Source organism: Oncorhynchus nerka, linkage group LG14 (genome assembly GCF_034236695.1).
Source record: "Oncorhynchus nerka isolate Pitt River linkage group LG14, Oner_Uvic_2.0, whole genome shotgun sequence".
Lineage (NCBI taxonomy): Eukaryota > Metazoa > Chordata > Actinopteri > Salmoniformes > Salmonidae > Oncorhynchus > Oncorhynchus nerka.
In genome coordinates, this window is record NC_088409.1 from 49,992,646 (window position 1) to 50,015,944 (window position 23,299).

A 23,299-nucleotide genomic window follows, 5' to 3' on the forward strand; every position below is an offset into this window, starting at 1 on the left:
GACTTTGTCAGTTGAAATGAGTCATATATATATATATTAGATCAAGACAGTTGAAACTAATACTCAAACCTTGGACTGTACTTTACTGACTGGACTGGAGATGTATCCCCTCTCCCCCACTCCATGTTTCCCTCCATACCTCCCTCCCCCCCCTCCGTCTAGTGAAGACTGCTCTGGCCTGGTGAGGGCATGATCAAAGTATGTGCTGTGTTCCGTTCAGGGAGAATGTGAGGGGGCATAAGCCACAGTTTCAACTCCATCGCTTTGTTTTTTCTTCCTAGACCACACTCAAAGGTATCTGGATAATGGCATGCTATTCAGTGTAGGCATTACCTCAAGTGGATGATGCCCTGTGTGTCTGCATCAGCGCTGGTCTAGCGCTGAGATGAGGGCCCTGGAATTGGTCCTTCTCATCTCCCTGGCTGTCACTCATGTTGTTTTCCCCAGACCTGCTTATTGGTAGGATTAATGGTCTGAGTCATACCCATGTTTTCACATGTTTTGTGTCCCGAAGTAACCATTGTTGAATGTGAGATAGCATATGGTGAATATAACTGTTTAAAGCGTTTAATACCTTGTTTTTATTGTGTATAGCCATTAGCTTTATGAGCTTTGTGTATGATGAGGTATTGTTGAGACTGCTTTCATCTCGCGCCAAATTAATCCTCAACCACTACTGACAGAATAAATGATCACACGCACTTGCACCTCATGTCTAATGTCTAAGTGTATCCAGGTGTTGCGGCCATGTGCCACGTTGTCGGGCACACACACTCTCGTGGCCAAGGTCCCTTGGCAACGTGACAGCACTGGCTCTGGAGGGCCCACTTGCCCCCTGTCCAGATGGCCCAAGGGTGATGGTCAGTACTGCAACTCGCCGGACTGTGTTGACTCACCCGCTATTAACGAGGATGTGGTGTGGGTTCTGCACTGATAACGCAATGAAACGGAAAAGGCTCTAAAAATAGGGCTTTTAGCAGAAAGGTGTTGAGCTATCGGACCTGGGTCAAACCTCTGGGAACTACCATAACAACAACATATCAAGTGCTCTCAAGGGAACGACCAGAAAGGGAGACCTAAACCACTACTTAACAAGAGTCAAGAGCAGAGAGGAAGACCTGCAGCACCAGAGCTTAGAGCAGAGAGGGAGATCTGCACCACACCTCACCACCAGTCAAAAGCAAGACTCGACCTGGAATATCCTATTCAGGGGCACATGGTGGGAATGAAGGCTTGTGATACAAATGGCTTATAGTCTTGTATGGGTTACTGTTACAATTGACAAAGTGCATGCTCAGCTGTCAGAGTCCTGGACTCAACTTTTATTCTATTCTCTATGTGAAATATACTTTGAACAATGTGCAAATAGATTTTCTTAGAAGTGACAGGGCTGAGAGAATGCCTTGATTTACCCACCCTGGAGCTTGTTGTTTAATTTGGATTGTTGTTGAATAAATAATTGAAATCAGGCCGTCAGTAGGCTTATCCCAATGGTCAGCAGTTTTGTTATCTGGCTTTGAGGCATGTGCAAAACTCTTTCCACCCCTTTCCATGTTTTAAAGTGACTCCAGGAGTGGCTATATATAATGCTTTTGTCAATGTATTATGTCTGGACAGGAGGGTGAAACTAAAGGATAATCGGGTCAAAGCCAACTGCCTCAGGGCAGTGTAAGCACGGTCCAATTATGGATTAGTTTTACTTTCTTTAAAATTTGGAACTGCAGAGTTGATGGATGAAAGTTTCCATTCGGTGTATTAGCTGCACCTCACAAAAGGTGTTGTCATTGGCTGACCTCTACTCATATCAGAGCTTCTCTGCTGACTTACAATGGACCTCAGGGATACAAAGAGTGCCATGGTAAAGTTGAGCAGCCTCTCCCATACTACTGTGCGTTCAGCTTTGTGACAATTAACACATGGACCTTGCTGTGCTACATACAGTACCAGTCAAAAGCTTGGACACTTCCACTCATTCAATGATTTTTCTTTATTTTTATTATTTTCTACATTGGAGAATAATACTGAAGACATCAAAACTATGAAATAAAACACATGGAATCATGTAGTACCCCAAAAAGTGTAAAGCAATTCAATATATTTTTTTAGATTTTTCAATGTTGCCACCCTTTGCCTTGATGACAGCTTTGTGCACTCTTTGCATTCTCTCAACCAGCTTCACCTGGAATGTTTTCCAAAAGTCTTGGAAGGAGTTCCCACATCTGCTGAGCACTTGTTGGCTGATTTGACTGATTTGGCAATGCTACCACGAAGAGCTGATTTGCGTAGTCTCCTCTGAACAGTTGATGTTGAGATGTCTGTTACTTGAACTCTAAAACATTTATTTGGGCTGCAATCTGAGGCTGGTAACTCTAATGAACTTATCCTCTGCAGCAGAGGTAACTCTGGGTCTTCCTTTCCTGTGGCGGTCCTCATGAGAGCCAGTTTCATCATAGCTCTTGTTGGTTTTTTGACTGCACTTGAAGAAACTTTCTTGAATGTTCTGCATTGACTGACCTTCATGTTTAAAGTAATGATGGACTGTCGTTTCTCTTTTCTGATTTGAGCTATTCCTTGTCACAACACAACTGATGGGCTCAAACGCATTAAGAAGGGAAAATGCATTACAGGTGACTACCTCATGAAGCTGCTTGAGAGAATGCCAAGAGTGTGGAAAGCTGTCAAGGCAAAGAGTGGCTACTTTGAAGAATATCAAATATATTTTGATTTAACTTTTTTTTTTTGGTTACTACATGATTCCATATGTGTTATTTCATAGTTTTGATGTCTTCACTATTATTCTACAATGTAGAAAGTAGTAAAAATAAAGAAAATCCCTGAATGAGTAGATGTGTAAAAGACTGGTACTGTATAGTATTTATAGGCTAGACCCCTGAGATTGGATTGTACAGTAGAGGCTGTGTTTACAAGCCACCCTGTGGCTTTAAGTCTGTTTCACGCTATACATGGAAGTACACTTAGGGATGAAGCAGAATAGTTCATGCTGCATCTCCCCAGTCACTGCAAACACCAATCCCAGATTATAAACTGGGTGGTTTGAGTCCTGAATGCTGATTGGCTGTGGTATATCAGACCGTATTCCACGGGTATGACAAAACGTGTTTTTACTGCTCTAATTAAGTTGGTAACCCGTCTATAATAGCAATAGTTTTGTCGTGCCTAAGACCAGCCATTAGTCGTGGTATTTCGGCCATATACCACACGCCCTCGGGCCTTAATGCTTAATTATACACAGCCTTTGGTCCCGTAACCTTTGCTGTAGCCCTACCACAGCTTTTAGACACGTTGGAATCATTCACTCTGGTTGCTCTGCAGAGTTCCTTCCTTTTATTTGTGTGTAATGGGAATGGTGCGGAGTCCAGCATCAAACTCCAACCCAACGCTTATCGCTGAGCTGTGGTCAGGCCCGGATTACTGGTCCGGGCCTCACATCAAGGATGGCCGTCTTCCATTCCGGCCCAGTTGGGGTTGGTCAAAGATGAAGGCCTGTGTTTTTCTGCCATAAATGCCTTCCGAATCAGAAGCAGAGCCCTTGTTTGGCTGTCAGGCTGTTTTAAAGAAAGCCGGGTTTTTTCCTCAGGCGCTGTTTTCCTGCGCCTTCCACTGTAAAACCATGGCTGGATGCCCCATCTCTCTCCCTCACAGGATACACCAATCTCCTTCAAAGGGATGTGTTTATGGAAGAGGGCTGTTAGGCTACACACACACTGAGGAAAGTGAAATTGAATAGCCTGCAGGCTGTGGTAGAGTATGGACATGAGGTATCGCTCCAAGCTCCATGTTCTCTTTATTGACAATTGATGGGTTGAATGGCCACAGCCTAGCATGAACCACTCTTTGGCCAGTTTGGGTGTTAATTCATCCATAGTGGTCCATCCTTTACCTGTAGAGGTAGATTTTAATCTAAATTGCAAGGAATTTCCCTAAATTTGACCTTCAATAGGATGATCAGAGAATGTGTGACTCATTTTTCCTTCCAGGAAGTTGCTTAGTAAGTATTATATGTCAGTACTAGTACACAGGAAGTCTTTAATTAACTCCTCTAATCAGTCTCTAAAAGCTTCCAGTCTTTATGAACCCACTATCTGCGGCTGTCTTTGAACCCTCTGAAACCATTGTTCATATGGGAACCATGGAAGTAAACAAATACTTTAAAGATCCAAATGGATTTTCCAAGATGTCTTTTTTTTTTTTATGACCACACCATGTATTATTTGTAAACCCAGTAAAATAAGAACTCTGATAAAAACTATTGATGGACTGCTGTCAACCTCGGAGCGGTGTTTAAATGGCCTATGTTTGTTGATAATCAGTCATTGGAGAGCCTATGTAAGTCTGATAAAGGTACAGATTAATCGGTGCTGAGAGACTAGGCAGAGGAAAGTACACACGTGTATAAAAAAAATACTTAACTGAAATATCTTATTTACATAAGTATTCAGACCTTTGTCCTCGGTTGCAACACTCACTACCGAGTTCCAAACTGCCTCTGGAAGCAACGCCAGCACAATAACTTCGTTGGGAGCTTCATGAAATGAGTTTCCATGGCCCAGCAGCCAAACACAAGCCTAAGATCATGCGCAATGGCAAGCGTTGTCTGGAGTGGCGTAAAGCTCGTGGCCATTGGACTCTGGAGCACTGAAATGTGTTTTCTGGAGCAATGAATCACTTTACCATCTGGCGGACAAATCTGGGCTTGGCGGATGCCAGGCGAACACTACCTGCCCCAATGTATAGTGCCAACTGTAAAGTTTAGTGGAGGTGGAATAATGGTCTGGGGCTGTTTTTCATGGTTTGGTAGTGAATTTGGCATCCTATTTATAGGGCTAATGGTAGCTATTTCAACATTTCCTAAGATGGAAGAATGAGCGTATACCTAGCTAAATGTTGAAATGATGGTGTCCTTTATTGAGCAAATCCGATGTCAATGTAGCCTACATAAACTCAACCTTACTAAGAAAAGTTAGTTATTTTCAACTATTCAGTGTATTTTTGGTAGTCTACTCAAATTAGTATGGAAGCTTATCAATGTCTAAATGTGTTGACAGGGTAGGTCCGCTGAATTGAACACAGCTTGTTTCCAAATCTAAGCAGGGTACATAGGAGGTAATCATCTGGACGGTAGACTTGTTCTCTCTGAAGTGCATTGCCTCTTGTATACCAGTAGGAGTCAATGTTCAGGCAGGAATCGTTGGATTTTGGATTCACATTTTATTTCAATATACCTCTATATTTAGGTTCATGAGGCATGACACTAAAACGATGTTGATTCAACCATACCATTTTACTATCAACATTGAAACAAGTTAAAATAAAATGTCTAGGGCTGTCCCTGACTTTAAAAAAAAAATCTTAGTCGACCGAGAGTCCAATCCAATCGATTAGTCAAAAGTTTTAAATGTGAATATTTCTATATGTTTTAATAAACTATATGTAGGCTACTGAGCTTGTCTGATGCTTTAAGCATTGTAATTAAAAATGGAGACACAAATTACCAAAGAGGGAGCCAGACCTCAATATATCCTAACTAGAAGAAAATAACCTGTTCCTAACCACCTCCTCCAGCTGCTACTGTTTCTGTTAAGCTCCTGAAGTTGCTGGTAAAGGCCTACACCAGCGGTCTGCAAGCTTTTCAAATTGGAGTGCCAAGTTATCGTACCATTTCTACGGATCTGCGTGCCAGTTATGATTTTTACATGCACATTTTCGTGGAACAGTTTATTATACATTTAGTCTTTATATCTCAATGTCTTGTCGTTAATCTAAATGAAAAAGATGCCAATCTAATAGTAACTTTCTATTGCCATTGCCAATATGTAAAAATAGCAGCCTGCAGGTAGCTAATATCCTGATAAAAATAAATATCCTATAAGTCATATTGGCTACACATGGCCTGTTTGCAAGGAACCTGAAACATTAGTATCAACTATCAACTTGGTCCAGCCTGACGCTAGTGCTAGCAAACTTACAACATTAAATAAAATATTTAGTTATTTAGCCCTCAGTTTCCCACACCAGTGATCTCCTGACACACAGCTGTAGGCTATTTGCGCAAGGGTTAAGAAGTAATCAGGTAGGCCTATTTTATGGAGCATGACATTTTCTTCCCCTTTCATGCTGAGTGGTTATGGAAGGAGAGCGAGCTGGAAAGATTTTTCAAATAGGCTGTGTTGAGGAACTATTGTCATTCTCAATGGATCTAAAAACAGACTTTGTTTACGTGGTGTTAGAGGTGAAGAAAAAAATACTTTTGAGAGGCTCCACAGTGGTGGTGAGTTAAGACAGTCAGAAATAGAATCAGATCCCCAGATCTGGGCACATTTATAGGCCTACATTTGCTCGCAGGCCAGGAATCCTAGGCCTACTTCTATACGTAATCAGGTGCATTTCCTTTCTCTAGACTGACATTTAAAAAAAAAAATGTGTATATATATATATATATACAGTGCATTTCGGAAAGTATTCAAACCCCTTAACTTTTTCCACATTTTGTTACCTAACAGCCTTATTCAAAAATTGATTAAATATTTTTTCCTCATCAATCTACACACAATACCCCATAATGACAATCAAAAAGTTTATTTTTGCAAATGTATAAAAAATGTAAACTGAAATGTCACCTTTTACATAAGTATTCAGACCCTTTACTCAGTACTTTGTTGAAGCGCCTTTGGCAGCAATTACAGCCAGTATAACGCTACAAGCTTGGCACTGTATTTGGAGTTTCTTCCATTCCTCTCCTCTCAAGCTCTGTTACTTTGGATGGGGAGCTTTGCTGCACAGCTATTTTCAGGTCTGTCCAGAAATGTTTGTTTGGGTTCAAGTCCGGGCTCTGGCTGGGCCACTCAAAGATATTCAAAGACTTGTCCCGAAGCCACTCCTGCATTGTCTTGGCTGTATGCATAGGGTCGTTGTCCTGTTGGAAGGTGAACCTTCACCCTAGTCCCACCTCTTTAAGGAATACCTAGGATAGGATAAAGTAATCCTTCTCACCCCCCCCCCCCCCCCCCCCCTTAAAAGATTTAGATGCACTATTGTAAAGTGGCTGTTCCACTGGATGTCATAAGGTGAATGCACCAATTTGTAAGTCGCTCTGGATAAGAGCGTCTGCTAAATGACTTAAATGTAAATGTAAATGTAGGTCCTAAGCACTCTGGAGCAGGTTTTCGTCAGGGATCTCTCTGTCCTTTGCTCTGTTCATCTTTGCCTGGATCCTGACTAGTCTCCCAGCCCTGCCACTGAAAAACATCCCCACAGCATGATGCTGCCACCACCATCCTTCACCGTAAGGATGGTGCCAGGTTTCCTCCGGACGTGATGCTTGGCATTCAGGCCAAAGAGTTCAATCTTGCTTTCATCAGACCAGAGAATCTTGTTTCTCATGGTCTGAGAGTCTTTTGGTGAACTACAAGTGGGCTGTCATTGGCCTTTTACTGAGGAGTTGCTTCAGTCTGGACAGTCTACCGTAAAGGCCTGCTTGGTGGAGTGCAGCAGAGATGATTGTCTTTCTGGAAGGTTCTCCCATCTCCACAGAGGAACTCTAAGAGCTCTGTCAGAGTGACCATCAGGTTCTTGGTCACCTCCATGACCAAACCCCTTCTCCCCCGAGAAGGCTCTACGAAGAGTCTTGGTGGTTCCAAACTTGATGATGGAGGCCACTCTGTTCTTGTGGACCTTTAATGCTGTAGAAATGTTTTTGTACTCTACCCCAGATCTGTGCCCCGACACAATCCTGTCTCTGAGCTCTACGGACAATTCCTTCGACCACATGGCTTGGTTTTTGCCTAGACATGCGCTGTCAACTATGGGACCTTTTTATATAGACAGGTGTGTGCTTTTCCAAATCATGTCCAATCTCAAGGATGATCAATGGAAACAGGATGCACCTGAGCTCAATGTCGAGTCTCAATGCTTATGTAAATAAGGTATTTCTGTTTTATTTTTTATAAATAAGCAAACGTTTCTAAAAACCTGTTTTTCACTTTTGTCAATATGGAGTATTGTTTTAGATTGCTGATACATTTTTATTTATTTTAGCCATTTTAGAATAAGGCTGTAACTTAACAAAATGTGGAAAAAATCAAGGGGTCTGAGTACTTTACAAAGGCAATATATTTGGGACTAAATATAAAAAAGTATCGAATAGTTGACTAAATGGGGTCAGTCCTAAAAATGACATAAAATTCAACAAAATTTCAACCACCCAAGTGAATGTAGGATGAAAAATATATTTTTGTTTCTCTGACATTTTCAATGCAATTTCAACATGAAATGGTTCTGATGATTATGTTGAAATTAGATTGTGACAACCTGTTAGAGGTTAAGTCAATATATTTAAGTGAACATTTTACCCTAATTTCAATGTTTACAATGCTGGTTCAAATTAGATCAAAACATATAACTGGTTGATTACTTATTTCAAATCCAATGTATTTTCTACATTGATTCCTAGTCACAATACGGATTCAGCTAGTGTGTGCCAAGGGGGCAGTGTGTGATTTGTCGTTGTTGGCAGTCCCATTTGGTAATATTGGTATAACCCGGGAGTGACTGAATTCCCCAATCTGTGGCTGTCGCTGACACACTTTTTCCGTGTGACAGGAGGCAAAACGCACAACTGCAAATCTAAACCCCCCCCCAGTTGGTATTTTTATATTTTTCAATATTGAGAGAGAGAGAGAGAGAGAGAGACCGCCATTTTGTCATATTTATATGCAGACATTTAAGTCAGATTGCATATAATGATGTGTTTTCTCCAAAGATAAACAGCGATTTGAGTGAAATCGGAGTTCTGTGGCACATCACCATTTAGCTGTGGTGACAAGCAACCAGGCTGTTCCTTCCTCCTGCTTCCAGTAAGTAAGTGTATTTAGAGGAGATTACAGTTTGGAATCTGACAGGAAAAAGCCTTTAGTACTGTCTTTGTCTGCCTGTGGATCATAGACTGTCTCATGAGACGTTTTCCCTTAATGCTCTGCACTCTAGAGACATGGATGGTCCTCAATCATGACAGTAAATTAGGAGAGATGGACTAGGCTACATGGCCTATGCTACATGTTTTCATTCTTTAAAAAAAAAAGTCTGACAGGATTTATCACACTTCTGATGTAACTCTACAAAAATGCAGGCCTGACCAGACTCATCTTAAGTTTTAAGCTTCATCTTCATGATTAAGTGTGCTGTCAATCTGTCACTGAAGTCCACTGCAGGCCCCCTCCAGCTGTCACACACGTGTCTGGACTTTTTACACTGTTACACTCCTAGCCCCCATGACCAGGAATAGCTTTCCACTGAGCAACATGGCAAGGAAAACTGGTCAAAGATTATAATTAGCAGCTCAAATGTTTTTATTTTCCTTAGTGGCATACATGCCATTGCCAGACATTGTGAGCGTCCTTTCTGAGAGTTCTGCATCAAGACAATCTTCACCTTCCAAGTGTCGAAGAGCTATTAAAGTTCTTCAAGACTGTGAAAACTAATTTTGGACTTATAAGATTTTAACCTTACAGAGGCTAAATTGATTAATGTTCTTGCCTCAACTAGGTGCAATAGGTGAATCGATGTATTTGACTATAGAATGTGAACTTATGGTCTTATACATACAATGCATCATGCCCAGTTTCCCAGCTCTGCCCAAGACTGTTTGAGAGGACAGAAGGACTCATCCACGGAAACCGTTTGGCCCACATGGCCAAGGAGGGGTAGGATTGGATGGGGAGGGAGGGATGGGAGGGGATGCTGGCTGGCACTAACTGCAGGCATCCATTAAAGCTAATCAACACGAATTAGCGCGGCAGAGTGGGGATGCCTGTTGTGGGCTGAGTAATGACACCCCCACCCCCCTTTGATACACTGCAGTGGGCCATGAGCCATACACATGAGCACACTGTAAACTTGTGATGGATTCTGGGTTCTGACTGCTAAACTTGGAAAAGTGTTAATTATCAGGTATACTATTGAAATATTGAGCGCTATGGTCTCGAGGGTCTACACCAGAAGTTAATGGTTATCTGTAGGAGGAATGTATATGGTGGAGGCAATTACATTTGGAATGTGCTGAGTGCAGTGAAAACGATCAGATGTTGGCAGGCACTGATAAGGGTGGAGAGCTGTGAATTAGTGAGGAAGCGGGTCGAGGTCAGGTCACCTTAAGGGGGAAGGAACCGTTTGTGGCCCGTAATCATTTAACTTCTTGCCTAGCAATAAAGATGTAATATTTAAAGAGGCGGAGGATACTCCACCCAAATTGGGGTGTATATATATATATACTACCACTGGTGGAAACGTGTCTTTGTCTGTGCAGCTGTATTGACCCAATGGGTGGATTAACTTGGTTTAAGCTTTCCTAATCGTCCGTGAGGTAATAGGGTCATTTAGAACCTAACACCTGGAGAGAAAAAAATGAATTGCTTTTAACACCGATTTATGACCTCTGTTGTAACCACAGTGGTAATAGTGTATACTGCATATGTATTCCTGTCTCGTGGTACAGTAAACCCTTATGGCCCAGAGGACCATTTTGTCTGTCTGCTAATTCCCTTTTAACATATTAAAGGATCCCGAGACATGCCGCTGCTGGCAATGCTGAAGCTATAGCTGTGAATTAGACTCCGCGGGCCTGGCATGGTACTGGGGACGTGGAGCCGACACGCATCTGCAGGCTCTCTATTGTGTTTTTACAGTCCGTGAAATAAGGAGACGCACAAAGGCTTTCTCATGGAGCCTGACGTTCTTCTGAACACTGCCAGATGTTTTTGAGGAGATGAAAAACATTACTGCAGAAACATGCAAATACAACACAATGTCTACAGAGTAGGGCTAGCCTGTCTGTCTGTGTGTGTGAATGCTAGTTGCTAAGACCTTATGGTTAATTTGGCTCAGCGATGGCTTTTCTCTCCTGTGGAAGCTATTGGCCCCTTCATCGCATTCAGATGCTGTGGGAGGAGGTCAAAAGCCAATAGAGACAAGTGATGGCTTGTTTTCCAGTGCTGCCAAAACACAAGCTGTGCTTGGCCAGCTCTGAGCTGTGATTTTAAATATGCCATTTGTCTCCCAACTTTTAAGGGTAGTGGTAGTGAATTCACTGAACCTGTTGGCAATGTTTCAGTGAAGCACTTCTAGTGTTACTGTGGCTACAGCCATGACAGTGAAGCTGATTCCATTCCACTGGCTCAGTGTCTAGCACAGAACAGGGGCCTGGAGTTTATTCTGGTATTTGGTATTGCATTAGGATACCCATTTAGCTGTTGAAAAAGCAGCAGCTACTCTTCCTGGGGACCACACAAAACATGAAACATGACATAATACTGAACATTAATAGACAAGAACAGATCATGGACAGAACTACATCAAAAATGTTTAAGGCACACGTAGCCTACATATCAATACCATACACACAAACTCTCTAGGTCAAATAGCGGAGAGGCGTTTTGCCGTGAGGTGTAGCTTCATCTGTTTTTTGAAACCAGGTTTGCTGTTTATTTGAACAATGTGAAATGAAACTGAGTTCCATGTAATAATGGCTCTATATAATACTGTACACTTTATTGAATTTGTTCTGGATTTGGGGACTGTGAAAAGATCCCAGGTGGCATGTCTGGTTGGGTAAGTGTGTGTGTCAGTGCTGTGTGTAAGTTGACTATGCGAACAATTTGGAATTTTTAGCACATTAATGTTGCTTATAAAAAAACAAGTGATGCAGTCAGTCTCTTCTCTACTCTTAGCCAAGAGAGACTGGCATGCATAGTATTTACTGGACTGAACCAGTCGACTGGACCACACGACTGGACCACACGACTGAACAATAACCAAGATTAGACAAAACTAGAGCCTGTACGAATTGCATTGTGGAGTGTGGTGTCAAAAAAGCAGAGCATCTCTTTATTACGGACAGACCTCTCCCCATCTTTACAACCATTGAAACTATATGTTTTGACCATGCCGGTTTACAATCTAAGGTAACGCCAAGTAATTTGGTCTTCTCAACTTGTTCAACAGCCACACCGTTCATTACCAGATTCAGCTGAGGTCTAGAACTTAGGGAATGTGGTCAAGAAAATTGCTGGCCCTATGTGTGTAATGCAAAGTCCGATAAACAGTTGCATTAACTGGGTCATGTTTATGCACAAGAAGGATGGAAACCTAGTAAAACGGGGAGGTGCTATTTGAACATGTCTGACTACAAATACTTTCAGATTTCCTCTTGCAAATTTTTTCCAACGAATGCCCTAATGAACACGAATTGTTGCGAATACCCAAACACCAGCAGAGCCTGTCATCCATGTCCAGAGGGATGTGATGAGACTGACCACGTACCTGTTGTGTGTCCACAGGAGGAATGCTTCCTCAACCTAGAGGCGCCCATCGCTAGAGTCTGCGGCTACGACACTCCCTTCCCCCACATCTTCGAACCCTTCTACATCCCAGACAAGTGGAAGTGCTTTGACGCCATCAAGAAGTTGATCAGCTACTGATCTCAAACGACTGATCCCCAGGTGAGTACCACATTGGAAATAGATGTGTCTGTTCTCTGGGGTTTGTAGTTTTTAACTGTGCACCTTTTTGAACCCCCCATTATTCTTTTTTTTTGTCCAATCAAAAATCACCTCCAACCACTTTTTAACAATGATTCATAAAGAACAATATAGATTATATCAGGAGTCTTATATCAGGTATGCGTTCAGGAGTCGCAATGTTCTGGAACGTTGACAATAGAAATGTACAGTGGCAGGAAAAAGTATGTGAACCCTTTGGAATTACCTGGATAAATGCATAAATTGGTCATCAATTTTGATCTGATTTTCATCTAAATCACAACAATAGACAAAGTGTGCTTATTAAACTAATAAAACATAAATTATTGTATTTTTCTTGTCTATATTGAATATATTATTTAAACATTCACAGTGTAGGTTGGGAAAAGTATGTGAACCCCAAGACTAATAACTTCTCCAAAAGCTAATTGGAGTCAGGAGTCCGCTAACTTGGAGTCCAATCAATGAGACGAGATTGGAGATGTTGGTTACAGCTGCCTTGCCCTATAAAACACTCACAAAATGTGAGTTTGCTATTCACAAGAAGCATTGCCTGATATGAACCATGCCTTGAACAAAAGAGATCTCAGAAGACCTAAGATTAATTATTGTTGACTTGCGTGAAGCTGGAAAGGGTTACAAAAGTATCTCTAAAAGCCTTGATGTTCATCAGTCCACGGTAAGACAAATTGTCTATAAATGGAGAAAGTTCAGCACTGTTGCTACTCTCCCTAGGAGTGGCCGCCCTCCAAAGATGACTGCAAGAGCACCGTGCAGAATACTCAATGGGGTTAAGAAGAATCCTAGAGTGTCAGCTAAAGACTTACAGAAATCTCTGGAACATGTTAACGTCTGTTGACAAGTCTACAATATGTAAAACATTAAACAAGAATGGTGTTCCTGGGAGGACACCACAGAAGAAGCCATTGCTGTCCAAAAAAAACATTGCTGCACATCTGAAGTTTGCAAAAGTGCACCAGGATGTTCCCCAGCGCTACTGGCAAAATATTATGTGGACAGATGGAACTACAGTTAAGTTGTTTGGAAAGAACACACAACACTATGTTTGGAGAAAAAAAGGCACAGCACACTAACATCAAAACCTCATCCCAACTGTAAAGTATGGTGGAGGGATCATCATGGTTTGGGGCTGCGTGGCTGCCTCAGGGCCTGGACAGCTTGGGATCATCAACCAAAAAATGAATTCCCAATTTTATCAAGCCATTTTGCAGGAGAATGTAAGGCTATCTATTGAAGCTCAACAGAAGTTGGGTGATGCAACAGGACAACGACCCAAAACACAGAAGTAAATCAACAACAGAATGGCTTCAACAGAAGAAAATGCACCTTCTGGATTGGCCCAGTCAGATTCCTGACCTCAACCCGATTTGAGATGCAGTACCATGACCTCGAGAGCAGTTCACACAAGACACTAGAGGTCGACCGATTATGATTTAACGCCGATACCGATTATTGGAGGACCAAAAAAGCCGATACCGAATAATCGGCCAATTAAAAAAATGTATTTGTAATAAATCAAATCAAATTTTATTTGTCACATGCAGATGTTAATGCGAGTGTAGCGAAATGCTTGTGCTTCTAGTTCCGACAATGCAGTAATAACCAACGAGTAATCTAACTAACAATTCCAAGACTACTACCGTAATTGCTGGACTATAAGCCACACTTTGAACCTCGCGGTTTATACAATGACGCGGCTAATTTATGGATTTTTCCCGCTTTCGCAAGATTCATGCCGCCGCCAAAACACTGAGCACCGTTACAGAATGTGACCGCCAAAACACTGAGCACCGTTACAGAATGTGACGTAAATCGAGCGCGCTCAAACTTCCCATCATTCTGATTACGGTAGTAATTTTGTCACCCTCATCATGGCAAAGACACGGAGAAATGCATATGATGCAGCTTTCAAGTTGAAGGCGATCGATCTGGCTGTTGGAAAAACAAATAGAGCTGCTGCATGGGAGCTTGGCCTTAATGAGTCGATTATAAGACTTTGTAAACAGCAGCGTGAGGAACTGACTCAGTGCAAAAAGACAACAAACCTTTCAGAGGGAAGAAAAGCAGATGGCCCAAAGTATTTGCAGCCACTCGACATCAGTGTAAAACGTGCATTTAAGGTGGCGCTCCGTGTTCAGTGGGAGGCTTGGATGACAAGTGGGGAGAAATCCTTCACTAAAACGGGCCGCATGCGAAGAGCAACTTATGGTCAAGTCTGCCAGTGGGTCCTGAGAGCGTGGAGCATTGTCAAAAAATCCACTATCATCAACTGGTTTCGAAAGGCTGGACTGCTGCGTGTTGAAGGGGCAGCATGAGCTCAGCGGGGTATTTGCCTCTGGATGAAAGTGACGAGAGCGACAATGAAAACGACCCAACATCGGATGAAGCAATTCTGAGGCTATTCAACTCCGACACCGAAGGAGATGACTTCAGTGGTTTCAGTGCACAGGAGGGGGCTTGGTAGGCTACTGTTTTAATTTTTGTTACAAGCCGTGTTTCGTTAAAGCCTATTTATTTTTGTTACAAGCCGTGTTTCGTTTAAAGGCTGTGTAAAGTTCATTTGTTTCAATGTACCGGTAGGCACCTGCGGCTTATAGACATGTGCGGCGTATTTATGTACAAAATACATATTTTTTAATAATTCAGTGGGTGCGGTTTATATTCAGGTGCGCTTAATAGTCCAGCAATTACGGTACCTTATACACACAAGTGTAAGGAGATAAAGAATATGTACATAAAGATATATGAATGAGTGATGGTACAGAGCGGCATAGGCAAGATGCAGTAGATGGTATCGAGTACAGTATATACATATGAGATGAGTATGTAAACAAAGTGGCATAGTTTAAAGTGGCTAGTGATACATGTATTACATAAAGATGCAGTAGATGATATAGAGTACAGTATATACGTATACATATGAGATGAATAATGTAGGGTATGTAAACATTATATTAAGTAGCATTGTTTAAAGTGGCTAGTGATATATTTTACATAAATTCCCATCAATTCCCATTATTAAAGTGGCTGGAGTTGAGTCAGTGTGTTGGCAGCAGCCACTCAATGTTAGTGGTGGCTGTTTAACAGTCTGATGGCCTTGAGATAGAAGCTGTTTTTCAGTCTCTCGGTCCCAGCTTTGATGCACCTGTACTGACCTCGCCTTCTGGATGATAGCGGGGTGAACAGGCAGTGGCTCGGGTGGTTGTTGTCCTTGATGATCTTCATGGCCTTCCTGTGACATCGGGTGGTGTAGGTGTCCTGGAGGGCAGGTAGTTTGCCCCCGGTGATGCGTTGTGCAGACCTCACTACCCTCTGGAGAGCCTTACGGTTGTGGGCGGAGCAGTTGCCGTACCAGGCGGTGATACAGCCCGACAGGATGCTCTCGATTGTGCATCTGTAGAAGTTTGTGAGTGCTTTTGGTGACAAGCCGAATTTCTTCAGCCTCCTGAGGTTGAAGAGGCGCTGCTGCGCCTTCTTCACGATGCTGTCTGTGTGGGTGGACCAATTCAGTTTGTCTGTGATGTGTACGCCGAGGAACTTAAAACTTACTACCCTCTCCACTACTGTTCCATCGATGTGGATAGGGGGGTGTTCCCTCTGCTGTTTCCTGAAGTCCACAATCATCTCCTTAGTTTTGTTGACGTTGAGTGTGAGGTTATTTTCCTGACACCACACTCCGAGGGCCCTCACCTCCTCCCTGTAGGCCGTTTCGTCGTTGTTTGTAATCAAGCCTACCACTGTTATGTCGTCCGCAAACCTGATGATTGAGTTGGAGGCGTGCGTGGCCACGCATTCGTGGGTGAACAGGGAGGACAGGAGAGGGCTCAGAACGCACCCTTGTGGGGCCCCAGTGTTGAGGATCAGCGGGGTGGAGATGTTGTTACCTACCCTCACCACCTGGGGGCGGCCCGTCAGGAAGTCCAGTACCTAGTTGCACAGGGCGGGGTCGAGACCCAGGGTCTCGAGCTTGATGACAAGTTTGGAGGGTACTATGGTGTTAAATGCTGAGCTGTAGTCGATGAACAACATTCTCACATAGGTATTCCTCTTGTCCAGATGGTTAGGGCAGTGTGCAGTGTGGTTGAGATTGCATCGTCTGTGGACCTATTTGGGCGGTAAGCAAATTGGAGTGGGTCTAGGGTGTCAGGTAGGGTGGAGGTGATATGGTCCTTGACTAGTCTCTCAAAGCACTTCATGATGACGGAAGTGAGTGCTACGGGGCGGTAGTCGTTTAGCTCAGTTACCTTAGCTTTCTTGGGAACAGGAACAATGGTGGCCCTCTTGAAGCATGTGGGAACAGCAGACTGGGATAGGGATTGATTGAATATGTCCGTAAACACACCAGCCAGCTGGTCTGCGCATGCTCTGAGGGCGCGGCTGGGGATGCCGTCTGGGCCTGCAGCCTTGCGAGGGTTAACACGTTTTACTCACCTCTGCTGCAGTTAAGGAGAGTCCGCATGTTTTGGTTGCGGGCCGTGTCAGTGGCACTGTATTGTCCTCAAAGCGGGCAAAAAAGTTATTAAGTCTGCCTGGGAGCAAGACATCCTGGTCCGTGACTGGGCTGGTTTTCTTTTTGTAATCCGTGATTGACTGTAGACCCTGCCACATACCTCTTGTGTCTGAGCCGTTGAATTGCGATTCTACTTTGTCTCTATACTGACGCTTAACTTGTTTGATTGCCTTACGGAGGGAATAGCTACACTGTTTGTATTCGGTCATGTTTCCGGTCACCTTGCCCTGATTAAAAGCAGTGGTTCGCGCTTTCAGTTTCATGCGAATTCTGCCATCAATCCACGGTTTCTGGTTTGGGACTGTTTTAATCGTGGCTATGGGAACGACATCTTCAACGCACGTTCTAATGAACTCGCTCACCGAATCAGCGTATTCGTCAATGTTGTTGTTTGACGCAATACGAAACATATCCCAGTCCACGTCGGACCAGCGTTGAACAGACCTCAGCGCGGGAGGTCTGTTCAGCGCAGGAGCTTCTTGTTTTAGCTTCTGTCTGTAGGCAGGGAGCAACAGAATGGAGTCGTGGTCAGCTGTTCCCGAAAGGAGAGCGGGGGAGGGCCTTATATGCGTTGCGGAAGTTATAATAGCAATGATCCAAGGTTTTGCCAGCCCTGGTTGCGCAATCGATATGCTGATACAATTTAGGGAGTCTTGTTTTCAGATTAGCCTTGTTAAAATCCCCAGCTACAATGAATGCAGCCAGGATATGTGGATTCCAGTTTGCAAAGAGTCAAATAAAGTTAGTTCAGAGCCATCGATGTGTCTGCTTGGGGGGGAATATATACGACTGTGATTATAATCGAAGACAATTCCCTTGGTAGATAATGCGGTCGACATTTGATTGTGAGGAATTCTAAATCAGGTGAACAGAAGGACTTGAGTTCCTGTATGTTGTTGTGACCACACCACGTCTCGTTAACCATAAAGCAAACGCCCCCGCCTCTCTTCTTACCAGAAAGATGTTTGTTTCTGTCGGCACGATGCGTGGTGAAACCAGCTGGCTGCACCGACTCCGATAGCGTCTCTCCAGTGAGCCATGTTTCCGTGAAGCAAAGAACGTTACAGTCCCTGATGTCCCTCTGGAATGGTACCCTTGCTCGGATTTCATCAACCTTGTTGTCAAGAGACTGGACATCGGCGAGAAGTATGCTAGGGAGTGGTGCGTGATGTGCCCGTCTCCGGAGCCTGACCAGAAGACCGCTTCGTTTCCCTCTTTTACGAAGTCGTTTTTTTGGGTCGCAGGCTGGGATCCATTCCATTGTCCTGGGTGAAAGGCAGAACACAGGATCCGCTTCGCGAAAGTCATATTCTTGGTCGTACTGATGGTGAGTTGACGCTGCCCTTATATTCAGTAGTTCTTCTCGACTGTATGTAATGAAACCTAAGATGACCTGGGGTACCAATGTAAGAAATAACACATAAAAAAAGTAGTTTCCTAGGAACGCGAAGCGAGGCGGCCATCTCTGTCGGCGCCGGAAGTTGGAGACTTAATAATGACAATTATAACAATACTGAATGAACACTTATTTTAACTTAATATAATACATCAATACAATCAATTTAGCCTCAAGTAAATGAAACATGTTCAATTTCGTTTAAATAATGCAAAAACAAAGTGTTGGAGAAGAAAATAAAAGTGCAATATGTGCTATGTAAGAAAGCTAACGTTTCAGTTCCTTGCTCAGAACATGAGAACATATGAAAGCTGGTGGTTCCTTTTAACATGAGTCTTCAATATTCCCAGGTAAGAAGTTTTAGGTTGTAGTTATTACAGGAATTATAGGACTATTTCCCTCTACCATTTGTATTTCATTAACCTTTGACTATTGAATGTTCCTATAGGGACTTTAGTATTGCCAGTGTAAAAGTATTGCTTCCGTCCCTCTCCTCGCTCCTCCCTGGGCTGGAATCGGCAACACAACGACAATTAGCGTGCGCTAACTAGCTAGCCATTTCACTTCGGTTACACGAGCCGCCTCTCGGGAGTTGATAGGCTTGTAGTCATAAACAGCTCAATGCACGAAAGTGCTGTTTGAATGAATGTTTACTCGCCTTCTTCTGCCTACCACCGCTCAGTCAGATACTTGTATGCTCAGTCAGATTATATGCAACGCAGGACATGCTAGGTAATATCATCAACCATGTGTAGTTAACTAGTGATTATGATTGATTGTTTTTTATTAGATAAGTTTAATGCTAGCTAGCAACTTACCTTGGCTTACTGCATTCGCGTAACAGGCAGTCTCCTTGTGGAGTGCAACGAGAGAGAGAGGCAGGTCTTTATTGCGTTGGTCTAGTTAACTGTAAGTTTGCAAGATTGGATCCCCCGAGCTGACAAGGTGAAAATCTGTCGTGCTGCCCCTGAACAAAGCAGTTAACCCACCGTTCCTAGGCCGTCATTGAAACTAAGAATGTGTTCTTAACGGACTTTCCTAGTTAAATAAAGGTCTAAAAAAAAAAATACAAATTTAATCAGCAAATTGGCGCCCAAAAATACAGATTTCAAGTTTTTCATAACAATCGGAAATCGGTATTTTTGGGCACCGATTTGCTGATTTAAAAAATATATATATTTTTTAGACCTTTTATTTAACTAGGAAAGTCAGTTAAGAACACATTCTTATTAATCGGTCGACCTCTGCAAGACACAGAATATATATAGACACAAGAATATTGCAAAACTGTTTCAGTTTTGCAAATTCCTCCTAACCATTGTGCAGGTCTGATCCGCAACTACTGAAAACATTTGGTTGAGGTTATTGCTGCCAAAGAAGGGTCAACCTGTTATTAAATCCAAGGGTTTGCATACTTTTTCCACCTTGCACTGTTTACACGATGTGTTCAATAAATACATGAAAATGTATAGTTGTTTGTTATTAGTTTAAGCAGTAGTTAAGCAATAGTTTGTCTATTGTTATGACCTAGATGAAGATCAGATCAAATTGTATTACCAATTTATGCAAAAGTCCAGGTAATTCCAAAGGGTTCTCACATACATTTTCTTCCCACTGTATTTTGTAGAGCTGACATGACTGAGGACCAGTTCTGAATGATATATTTCTATCTGAAAAATCAAACATTACAACCCACTGAACGCACTGAACCTGATCTCTGTGCTGCTTGTATGGCTGACTGACAAGACGTCTAGATTTAATGATTATGCTTCATGTCTCCAATTGAACTTGTGTAGCTCCATGCTGTTTTTTTATAGTTTGTGCAAATGATTATCTTTTATTTGTGGCAGCGTTGATGAGTAATTCACTGTGAATTGGAGAGCACTGTCGTCATTCGCCTCGATCGGCTGTGTTTTTAATCCCTTTTTTAATTGCCTGTGTCGTTTTGAGCACCATGTTGTAAAAACAAGCCTGGGAAGAAGTCACCAAAGGCATGGTAAATTGAATTCCACATGAGTCAACCCCCGCCTTTCTCTCGCTCTCCCTCTGCAATTTCAAATATGATATCTGGACTGACGTTCTGAACCTTTCTCTTCTCCTTATTTTTCCCAGAGCCACGTCTCGGGGGAACTGGACTCAGAGCTTCCTCTCGCCATTGTTCTCACCAATGGACATTATCCAGAAAAATACACTTTGTCGGCCATCCAATCAGGAAGCATAATCCAGACTGTTCTTTTGGCCCTCCATGTGCAAGCACAGAGACTGTTACTTCTGGTTTAGTGAACCTTTTCTGTAAATGGGGAATAGGTGTCCTCTTGGTCGTCTCTCTTACTACTGTAAGCTTTCTAACTTCCATGGTAAATCGGATCCACACAGACAGTTTCACAAACACTAATGTGAGTACCAGTAAGGGTTATTCTATAGGAACTCTGACTGTTACGATTGTTGAATGTGTCTCTGCCTCAGTCTTCCCCACTCTTCGAATGACTCTATGCCTTTTCTAATTTTAGTTTTGTTTCACGTCACGTTGACTGTACTAAAAATAATGGACCTGTTTTTTTAATGAAAATAAAGTAATTGACCCTAGTGGTACATCAGCCTCATTATGTTTAACAGTTCTTTAAAGGGACAATCTGAAGTAACTACATCCATTTTTTTTACTTAGAAATTAATAATAGGTACCCATTGATTCTTGAAGAATATAACTTAGAAATGTCTCATGAGTTCAACTGTCGTAACCCATCAAAACCCACAATATAAGCTCGTATTACTCCAATGTTTGCAAACACAGTCAATGTATACAAACCCTGTATAGCCTCAAAATATGATTACTATCATTTTTATATCATGGATGGTCAGTCCTTGCATCCATAGCTCTATCTATGAAATTGAGTGGTTAGCTTTTTGGCGAAACAGTGGCGGGGAGTACACTTTATTGTTTCAACTGCTGATTGCCACTTTAATGTCTTGATGGTTTTCATAGCTGAGATAGCAGTTTTTATACTGGTCATTCACTTGTATGATGAAGCTATGGAGGTGACCTTTGAGAATATTTGAGTAAGATCTACTGAATCTGTTGTGGAATACCTCCATGGGCTCTCGAGTAGCGCAGAGGCCTAAGGCACTGCATCTGTGCTAGGGGTGTCACTGCAGACCCTGGTTCGATTCCAAGCTGTATCACAACCGGCCGTGATTGGGAATCCCATAGAGCAGCGCAAAATTGGCCCAGCGTCGTCCTGGTTAGGGTTTGGCCGGGGTAGGCCGTCATTGTAAATAAGAATTTGTTCTTTTAACTGACTTGCCTAGTTAAATAAATCTGGTTTGTGCACAATTAGGGCACTAAAAGGAAAATGTTTTAAAACCCAAATTAGTTTCTTATAGGACAAGTACAAATAGTCCCTCCCTGTTTCAATTCACTTTCTTACACTTGGTTGCCTAATGAACACGACCCTGATAAATGACAGTAAACATGAGTGTGGCGGATTGAGCACAGAAAAGGCTGACTGAATCAGCTCTCCAATGCCTTCAAGTACCCTATCAATCATTCTCTCTGATGTCCCAACCCTCAGCTAGATGCACACATGAGAAAATACCTTAAGACTCCTGGGGCGCGTAGACAGCCTGACTCACTTTAATCAACATGTCTAACCACAGCTCTGACCTGGAGACTAGAGATAAGAATTAAAGGGGCTTCAAGGAGGCGTATGGGATTTTGAAGGTGGAACAGTCTGACTGATGGAGCTAGGCATCGCTATTAGGGTATCTAGATTAAACACTACAGAATCCCATGACTTTTACATGTTCCTACTATGTACCCTGGGAATCTGTACACATGGGTGTTCAGAGTCACACTTCAACACACGCACACACACAGAGAGAGAGAGTTAACTCCCATACAGTCCGTGTATTCAGCCTTTCTATCTCTCTTCCCTTATCAAGGTAAATGTTACAACAGCACCTCACCCTCCAGCATATTTCACTTTGGGCCTCCTGTGCTCCTCTGGCTCACCCACAGAGTAATACGATCGGAAAGATTTGAGAGGCCTCATTCGTGAAACTACACTGAACAAAAATATAAATGCAACATGTAAAGTGTTAATGATGGCATGTATATCATGAGCTGAAATCAAATATTCTAGAAATGTTCTGTACGTCCCTGTTCGTGTGCATTTCTCCTTTGCCAAGAAAATCCATCCACCTGACCAAGAAGCTGACTAAACAGCATGATCATTACAAAGGTGATGGGAACAATAAAAGGCCACCAAGGTGCACCTGGCAACCTTGGCTGGCGCGCACTGCGCCCGGCCCGCCACAGGAGTCGCTGGTGCGCGATGAGACAAGGATATTCCTACCGGCCAAGCCCTCCCTAACCCAGACAACGCTATGCCATGTGCGTTGCTCCACGGACCTCCCGGTCAGAGCCTGGGCGCGAACCCAGGGTCTCTGGTAGTACAGCGCCCTTAACCACTGCGCCACCCGGGAGGCTGCCAAAGAATTTAATGTTAATTTCTCTTTGTTTTAGAGAATTTAGCAGTATGTCCAACTGGCCTCACAACTGCAGACCAAGTGTATGTTGTCGTGTGGGCGAGCGGTTTGCATATATCGTTGTGAACAGATGGTGGCGGTGGGGATATGGTATGGGTGGGCATAAGCTGCCGACAACGATCACAATTGCAACTTATCAATGGCAATTTGAATGCACAGAGATACCATTACGAGATCCTGAGGCCCATTGTGGTGCCATTCATTAGACACCATCACCTCCTGTTTCAGCATGATCATGCACGGCCCCATGTCTCAAGGATCTACACAATTCCAGAA

At 42.9% G+C, this 23,299-nt stretch overlaps 1 protein-coding gene across 1 annotated transcript in view; it reads left to right on the forward strand.

Moving 5' to 3' along the window:
- The window catches only part of LOC115141388 (2-oxoisovalerate dehydrogenase subunit beta, mitochondrial-like), an 84,714-nt gene extending 63,633 nt beyond the window's left edge, over window positions 1-21,081 (forward strand). The window contains exons 10-11 of the mRNA XM_029680188.2: window positions 12,351-12,512; window positions 20,591-21,081. Of these exons, the coding sequence (XP_029536048.1) occupies window positions 12,351-12,491 (141 nt within the window). The 3' untranslated portion in view covers window positions 12,492-12,512; window positions 20,591-21,081. The remainder of the gene's footprint in view (window positions 1-12,350; window positions 12,513-20,590) is intronic.
- Window positions 21,082-23,299: the final 2,218 nt, after the last annotated feature.